This window comes from Hydra viridissima, unplaced genomic scaffold (genome assembly GCF_058129835.1).
Source record: "Hydra viridissima isolate aposymbiotic clone 2 unplaced genomic scaffold, HvirCarnegie_v1 scaffold_9, whole genome shotgun sequence".
Taxonomy (NCBI): Eukaryota; Metazoa; Cnidaria; class Hydrozoa; order Anthoathecata; family Hydridae; genus Hydra; species Hydra viridissima.
In genome coordinates, this window is record NW_028324308.1 from 5,119,335 (window position 1) to 5,128,545 (window position 9,211).

General features: G+C 29.6%; 1 protein-coding gene across 1 annotated transcript; it reads left to right on the plus strand.

The window, feature by feature from the left end:
* Window positions 1–6,243: 6,243 nt before the first annotated feature.
* Window positions 6,244–9,211, plus strand: LOC149883692 (uncharacterized). The gene is made up of 4 exons (XM_090099154.1): window positions 6,244–7,533; window positions 7,700–7,944; window positions 8,119–8,278; window positions 8,976–9,211. The coding sequence occupies exons 1-4, from the start codon at window positions 7,218–7,220 to the stop codon at window positions 9,131–9,133; spliced, it is 879 nt and encodes a 292-aa protein (XP_089955280.1). The 5' UTR covers window positions 6,244–7,217; the 3' UTR covers window positions 9,134–9,211.

Consider the following 9,211-nt stretch of genomic DNA (forward strand, 5'->3'; position numbering starts at 1 on the left):
CTCTTTTTATTTTATTATTTTTTTTTTTTTTTTTTTTTTATTGTCTGGGAAACAGAAGGTTTTTAAAAGTATTTTCTCATGGGATTAAAAGTAAGCAGAAAACAGAATTATTAAATAGTTTATCTTTTTTTTAAGTAAACATCTGGTAAAGGATAGAGAAAAGCAAAATAAAGCTAGCCAAGAAATGCCTGTCGCTACCTTACCCTCGTAATCAAAGCTTTAAAAAACGTAGACTGATAATCCGTTTGCATATCTTAATGCTGTATATAAAGCCAAATTTTAGGCGACATTTGGTTATCATTTATTTCAAGATAAATTTTTAGGTCTAAATTCAATTTTAAAATATTTGCACAGTAAAGTAGTTTAAACTCTAGAAATCCTTAAAAATCGTTGTGTTCTTTTGCGCGTCGTTAAACTTGTTGTTTAAATGTATGTAATGCCGGCACCGCTACTCGTTGTTTGTTCTTTTTGTTAAGTTACTTGAACACTTGGAGTTGGGCCAATTTGAACAAATCTGCAAACTGAAAGTATAGATATAGAATTTATCAACAGAAGCTTTACACTTTTCAGTCTAAAAGCTGAAAACGAAAAAACTTGCGCGCATTTACACTTCTACAACGGATTTTGTGGATTTCATAAAATTTTCGTCTTAAAAGTTGATAGGATTTTTCGGAAAAAGTTGCTCCGTAGGTTTTTTAATAATGCGGCGAAATTTTGTTTCAAATTTTGAAATCTTCAAGTCCCCTCTTCAAGCCTCCTCTTCAAGCCCCCTCTTCAAGCCCCCTCTTCAAGCCCCCTCTTCAAACCCCCTTTGCAACTTAAAGCAATAGTTGGACCAAAAAAAAAAAAGAAAAAAAAAATATCGCGCTATTTAAAAAATTTCTCGTTTATGTTTTAAAACAAAGCCAAGCTTGTTTTGTTTGTGTCTGAATATAAACAAATTGTTCCAAAATGCCTTAAAAATGAATAGAAAAAATATGACTATAGCATAACAGATGTTGTAATCTTTTGAAACCGTTCCACAAAAGAAGAAATAAAGCAAAGTAAATCGACAAGCATTTGCAACTGAAAAAAGTTGACAATTATTTGATATGCTAGGAAAGGTGTTCTGTAAATAAGTAATGTTACTGTTGTGGAAAAAGAGTTTCTGTTTCAAGAAAAACTCGTTTTGTAAAAACTGGTATAGTGTATTTGCCATAACAAAACAATTAAGTAAAGGAAAACGCAGTGCGTGAATAAGAGCAAAGAGACGATTTTTTTTCCTGAACCTAAAATGATGTCAAGAAAAATCGTGAAAGCTTTTAGTGGTAAGTTGAATGTAAGATTTTCGGAACAAAAAGTTTTAAAATAAATAGTAGTATAAAATACAATTTTTTTTTTTTTTTAAAAAAAACGCCCCAGTTTCACTTTCTTGTTTATCGATGGCATAAAAAATCTTGAAGATGCTTTTGGTTTGACAAAAAGATCAACAAAAACTCAAAATGCTTTTTACTTCATAAAAAATTATTGGTTTATGACCCAGAAACACAATTTTACGAAATGTCAAAATGCATTACAATATCATATAACGATTGGGCCATAATTTTGACTGGACAACCTGTGGTTTCTTAACGTTTCAATAACTAGTTTCGCTATTCTATCTTACTGATTCTCTACCTTTCTCCTTCCTCGCGAAAGTTTGCATATTTAATTGATAAAAATATCTGGAATATGAATTTATATATATATATATATATATTCATCATTCGTAAGAAAAGCCATAAATTGAAGAGTGCAGGATGCTTGATGAGATGATAATTTGCCACGTATTCTTATGATTGTGCTTTTCAAGATAAAAACTTGAAAATATTCGTTCAAAAACTCCTTTTTAATAATAGAAATATCAAAATAATTAGTGATGACGTAATATTTTATTGGCTCTTCTAGGCTGATTGACAACATAATCAAAAGGTTAATTTGAAATTCTAATAATAAATCTTTCATAACTTCCACATTTTCAGATTAACTTTAGAGTTAAGTAAGTTAATTTAATAAAGAATTTCATTTGTAAGTAAATTTTTATTTAAAAATAAAATTTTCTTGCCTTTGATGGTTGTTAATTTAATTTGCTTTATCTTAAACCAAACATTTTAAATTACACTAAATGACTCTAAGCTTTTGAATAGGCTGATGTTATGCCTGGATTCTCTCACTATATGTCTTTATTTTGTTCTGGTTCGAAAAGACCAATTGACCACGCAGCCTAATGTCTCTTTTCTTAACATAAATGTTTTCTTGTTCCGATAAATCAGACATTAAGCCAATCAGCTTACAATGCTTCTGAAAAGAAATTTTTTTTTTTCCTTCTCGTAAAGCAATCAGTTTTTTCAATATAATAAATATATATTTTTTGATGCAGGAAACGAAATGTACAAAACTGTCATAAACTCTTTATAATTAAAAAATATTTTTAAAAAATCCCTTTTTTTTTTCCGTCACTTTTTATATTTAAAAACTTCTATTGAAATCTTTTTCCATGCTCATCACTCGTTTTTTGTAAAATCTAGAAAAAGTCAAACGCGAGATAAGAAAATGCAGACTGGAAGGCTGAGGAGGCTTTAGCCTCAGGTCTTCTACAAAAATAGGTTCACTAAGGTTTAGATTTTGTAATTAAAAAATTTGCTAACAAAAAAATCCCGAAAAATTAACGTATTGCATTCTAAAATTTCATAAAATGAACGATATTTCGAATTTAAAAACTACAGCTTTATTTAAAATTATTTGTAACTCATCGCAAAGATTCTTTTGTTTATTCTTTAAATTCTAATCTTATATTTTTGTTTAAAATTTCATCTAAAAATTATTTATTGCAAGAGATATTTAAAAGCAATATTAACTGCATAATGTAAAACTCTTTTTTATCTTTATTGTCACATTAATAATAACAATTGTTTTAGTCTCACTCTAAATTCCCAGCCTCAGGCTAACTTGGCCTTTAATCCGGTCCTGAAAATGTGCTGTTTTGGTTGCTAAATCATCTTAATCTACCTGCAGCTACATTACATCCGGACTCATATTAATACTTAGATTTCCATCGCTTGCTGTTTCAAATTGATGTCCTCGCCCTGACACTGTTGAGTAGCAATTTTTATGAGTTTTTTCAATCCGATATTTATTTTTTCAACTCAATTTTTGTTATTTAGTTTATGTCAGTCGCGTCCAATTATTCTTTCTGACAAACTTGGCCGGTTGTTGACATTTGTTACAAAAATATTGATATTAGCATAACATTATTATTTAACATTATCTCAGTATTAGACAACGAAAGTTAATATTTCAGCAGAAACAAAACAAATTGGTACGTGTTTCTGTTATTATCAATCTCTGGAACCAGTCATATCTATCAAACAATCAAAATGAATGACTTAAAAAAAATGAATGGTTGAATGAATATTTCACTCAGTCTTTTCGGGGGGTACATAATTATGTCTTTTCGGGGGGTACATAGTTATGTTTTAATACATTTAAGAACGCCAAATATTTTGACCTTTTTAACAAAAATTATAATATTTCTAAGCCGTTTGACAACTTCGATAATTCATCAAACTTGATATTCTTTGTAATCTAATTATAATTCAATCAATATGCAACTTTCAAACCTTAAATGACATGAAAAAGGCTTCAGAATGTCTTGCTTGTGATGGGTTATTGTACGTAAAGAATGGAGAAATATTTCCAGATTTATTTTTATTTCACATTTATAATGTACCGTTATATTATGGTACATTACAAATCGTCGCCTTAGAGGGCAGAGGTTCTATCTCCATTTTGGGTAGTTTTGCAGGAGAACAAAAACAAAGTTTGAGCATTAAGCATAAATCAGCAATTTCATTTTTTGTTAGTGTTAATGTTTTTTGATCAATTAGAACTATCAAACATGATAGGAATAATTCAACTTTTTTGAAATCATTAACATTGAAGAGAGTATGGCACAAATTATAAAAGTCATCATGGAGATAGAACCTTTGCCTAAATTAATTGCGAGTTGAATGGATTTTTTGAAATTTATAAAAATAATGAATCCAATTAAAATTCTTTTTTAATTAATACAAAATGCTTTTTATGATTGTGTAAACTATCAGATAATGACAATCATGGTTCAAAATTTTTAAAATTAGTAACATTTTGGGACAAATTTTACAATTACCATGGAGATAGAACCTTTACTCAAATTAACTGTGAACAGAAATGTTTTTGTAATCAATATTATTAAATTCTAAGTGAAATCTTAATCTTAATTAGCAGAAAAATCAGAAAATTGTTATAATAGCAAAATTATATAACAGAATAATTATTATAGTAATACTAAAAAAAATGACTGACAAAAAACAAAGTCTTAGTTCTAGTTATCTTCATAGTCCGAGTTAAGAACAAAAATTGTTTTAACAGCAAAATTATATAACAGAATAATAATAGTAACACTGAAAAAAATGACTGACAGAAAACTAAGTCTTAGTTCTAGTTGTCTTCATAGTCCGATTCATCAATTTCTGACTCATCAGCAGTTGGTTCTGGTAAACTGTCTCTCATGGCTACTGCAGACGGTAGGTTGTTATACCATTGGGCATAATCTGGTGGAATAACACGCGATTTCACCATGCGCATGAGATCTTTTTTTTTCGCATCCGAAATAGGCAGGCGAGTAGGATACAATGGCTGAGGCTCTAATCCTTCGATGTTGGATCGTCGTCCTCTTCCAGACTGTACATTTATTTCCATAAAGGTAGGCGACGTAATGCTATATTTGTACTGCATAATGAACGGTCTTGACTTTTCAAACCTTGCCCACTTAATATTCAACCAGTTGACGGTTTCACCTTTAATATTTTTTGTACGATTTTTCACAATTTTACCGCAAAGTTGTTTTGAGTCAAAAAAATCGGTGTGTTGCAGTGGTTTAACAAGATATGGACACGGATTCTTGTACGCTGCAGCAATCAGAACTTTGTATTCTCGTGTAGTGTAAATTTTTTGATGGCTCTTACTGCGTTCAATAGTACTGTGCATAGAGTCAACTTCTAAATAAGAATGACCCGACTCCATATACTTCATATCGATGCATTCCAGGTGAGTTGTTTGAACAATGTACATCATTGTCGCAACAATAAATTGGTTTCTATTTTGTCCAGAGCACGTATCACTAAAAGAAGTCACCCTCTTCACAGAAACTGGAAGAGACTTCATATAATCTAACAGAGCTGTATTTATTTCATTGGCTCCTCGTTTACCTTCACTTTTGTCCCATAGGTAACAAATTCCTTTTTTGGTTGACGTTTCATAAATAGTAAAATTATAAACGGCAAGTTTCCGCATATAGAAAATTTGTGCATCACCTGCAAATGGAAGTGGTAACACTGCTTCAAGGTCAAAAGTTATAGAACGAATGGACTTGTCAGCAGCAGATGCAATCTTATCAGAATTTTTTTCGTCCATAGCTTCCTTTTCATGAAATTTATGACTGTCATAATTTGGTCGTAGTGTTTCTTTATCATCACCACTGGCATTTCAAAAAGCATTGCAAATCGAGCATTGGTCTTTTTTGGGAATAAAAAATTTTATATTAAAATTAGTAACAAATATTCTTCGATATACACCAATAGAAACTGGATCTGTGATATTTTTCGTTGTGCAATAATCATCTTTGTATAGTCTATAAAGTTCCTCAATACTTAGTTCAGGACTAAGGTATTTTGCCTTTGATGAAGCCCGACAGTACCCTAGTAGCAAGCAATATTGGCGCTATATTGCTCCGATATAGTTTAGATTGGCTAATAATGGCCAAGATTTGCAATATTGTGCCAATATTGGTAATATATTAGTTACATTGGCCAACTTAGGCAATATAAAGCCAATATTGCCTCGTTATTAAAAAACCGATATTGCAAAATGCGAATTCGCACATTTCAATACTTTAAAGTATTGAAATGTGCGAATTCGCATTACCCGACCTAATTAGGTCGGGTAAATAAAAAAAAAGCAATTTAACTCAGTAATTGCTCAATGCTTTTACTCAGTAATTGGTCAGTTTTACGTGAACAAAAACTTTAGCAGTTAAGCACAAATTTTCATTCACGTAAAGTTAAGCAATTGACACAGAAATTGCTCAGCTTAACGTGAATAAAAACTTAACCAAAATTGCTAAAATTATTATTTACGTAAAGCTGACCAATTACTGAGTAAAAGCAATAATTTTTTTTATTCACTTCGCCTTTTGAAGACATCACAATATTTCACATTTTTCTCAATTAGATTTATTTAAAAGAGTTTATTATTTTAATTTAGTGTTACAATTTTCTTAATGGCATGGGTTTATTAGCGACATGTATAAATAAACCTATGACATTGTAAAATTAAAATAATTCCTGCTAACGTTAGACCAACGTTTAGCGACAAGGCCTTGTCTCTAATTAACACTTGTTATTAGTAAAAAAGATTCGTAAGAAAATTCGAAAGAAAATATAAAGTGTTTTCCAAATATTTTTATTACTTTTAAAAAACCTATTATATTGTATATAAAAAACCTATTATATGTTTTAGTTTATTTTAAGTTTTACATCCTTTTGTGGTTTGGATGGTTTTCCATAATGTCATTTAAATGACATTATGGAGAAGTTAAGTCCTGATGTTAATTTGGTATGCAGATCAGGTCTGCGTACTTTCATTGCAATACTACCACTAGGATGAATATCATCTAGGAGATTACTGTGAAATGCAGAGAAACAAATTTGCTCCATTTGTTTGTTTCCATTTTGTTTGTCAAGGTTTGTGCTTGTAGCTATAGAATTTATAGAGGTGTATAAAAACAATAAGGGCTCATAAGAACCCTACTGACTATACTCATGAGGTGAATATATTAAAAATAAATAAAAGCATGACAATGCTTTTAGCATGACATTAGCATGACAATGAAAAATATAAAATATAAGTGGTAGTACTGTATTAGATTAGTAATTTATTTAAGCAATTATTATCTATTTAAGCAGGTATTATTTACATATTTTTATATAACTTTTTTTGTAGATACATTATTAGGAGCAAATGAAAAAGCAGAACAGCTTCTTTATACTTCAAATATAGAAAGTGACGAAAGCAATGAATTTGATATTGCTCCTCTAAAAAAGCGACAAAGAAAATCTTCAAAAAATTTTAATGAGTTTCATGACTGTGAAAACATCAATATGTCGCCTTCATTTAAAGAAGCGATTCCCATGAGTAAAATCTTTCGAAAACCAAAGAATCTAAAATCAGGTAGTTCGAAAAGTTTTCAGACAAGCCAGGAAGAACGCAGCATTTCTTCGATTGCGGCAAGTGAAAACTACAAACCAACATTTATTGCAAGCAGCTCTACTAATGCATGCATTAAGAAGTCAGATTCAATAATTAAAAATACATCTCCTCAATTGAACAATTTCGAAGAGCCTGAAAGTAGTGAAGACTACATCCCTCTCCCATTACCCATAAATACAATAGATGACCTTTGCAAGTCAGTTTTTGGTAATAATTTGTGTATTTTTTTTACTATTTTATTATAGTTTTATTGTATATTGTTTATATATATTTTTATGGCATAATGTTAAAAAAGCAATTAAGAAATCAATCAATATGAAATTAGAATTATAGTTACCATATTATATTCATGATATCAATTTTACATTTGCAGCTTTTCAAGGAAAGTGTCTGCGCTTGATTTCCAGCATGCAATATGAAATCAAGCAGGTTAACCAAAGATTGAACTCTATGGAGCAACGAATGATAACTATTGCGTTATCATCTTCAAGTACTACTAGATCATCAGCAGCTGGTCAAACAATGCCAATTATAAGATGGGAAATTCCTATTGAAACAAATGATGATTTGCTGGCCACAGAGCAGCTATTGTCTGATAAAGACAAAATGAATTCTCTTGTAAGTTATATATTCTCATATATTCACATATAATATACATTAACGTGAACACAGTTTGTAATCATACAACTAGTATTTGCTTTGAGGTCAGCTAAATTTATTGTGGAATATAATTTAGTAAAATTTAGTAAAATGTTTTATATAATAAATCTATTCGTGCATATTGGCTATTAGATTCTCAGATTGGTATTAGTCGGTGGGGAAGATTATAAAAAGATGACTTCGAATGTGATGGCTTCTTTATTGTCAAAAGAGGTTAGCCTGCAATACTCTATGCAAGGCCGAAAGAACAAAAAGTCTTTTATAAGCTTAGTGCTATATAAGTGTGTGATAGGTAAAATGTTGTGTTTATTAAATTAACCACCTATTTTTTTATTATTTTTATGGTACTTAAATTTAAAAAGTTATGATTGCATTTAAAGTTTTAATATCTACTATTTATTGTATAATAATTATTTATTGTATTATTGCATATTGTTTATTTTATATTATTTGTATGGGAAGGGAGGCAATTTTTACACTTTTCCAAAACTTCAGATTTTTGAGATTAATCACAAATCTCTGATTTATTTTGAAAATTTATCTTTACTGATCTAAAACTTGTTTCTAGAAATATAAATTGCAACTTTTAAACCTCTTTTTTAGTTGAAGAGAGAAAAAAAAAAGAGTAGCCTCTTCGACTGAAGCGGCCCCCTCGGCCTTGGGCAAGTGAAGAATAGAAAAATAATCTAATTAGCTAAAATCTAAATTTTGAAAAAGATTTGTAAAAACAATAGTTTGATCTAATTTATAATTTATTGTACTGTAGAATTTTTATCGAATTTTGTAATATTTAATAAATAGATTATAGATATAGTCATTAATCTCAGAGAATATTAAAGCTGAAGATTTGAGACATTATGTTTCTTTAGCTGTAAAGAGTAACTAAAGTTATTGTTTATATTTTAGTTAATTGAGATATTGAATAGCTAAAGAAAAATACTATATATAGTATGTTAAATAATAACCAATAAAATATTTTTGCCTTACAGCTGCTGTACAACAGAAATTTAATAAATGTACAGATAAAGAAATCAGAGATCGGATGAGCTGTTTTCTTGCACAAGCTGGAGATAGGAATGGAGGTCGAAAAAATCGTTTCTCAAAGGTGCCAACGATTAATCCAGATAGACAATGTATCGACAATTAACATATAGACATTGATTTTAATAATTGATTAATTGTGCTTGTGATTCTTGTTTTGTCTAATAATTGATATATATTTAAA

What these genes read in the sequence shown, in the direction of transcription:
- LOC149883692 (XM_090099154.1), top strand. Translation starts at nt 7,218, where the DNA reads ATGTCGCCTTCATTTAAAGAAGCGATTCCCATGAGTAAAATCTTTCGA. An exon ending in CCTTTGCAAGTCAGTTTTTG is followed by an intron (nt 7,534 to 7,699) that starts GTAATAATTTGT and finishes TTACATTTGCAG; the next exon opens with CTTTTCAAGGAAAGTGTCTG. An exon ending in AAGACAAAATGAATTCTCTT is followed by an intron (nt 7,945 to 8,118) that starts GTAAGTTATATA and finishes ATTGGCTATTAG; the next exon opens with ATTCTCAGATTGGTATTAGT.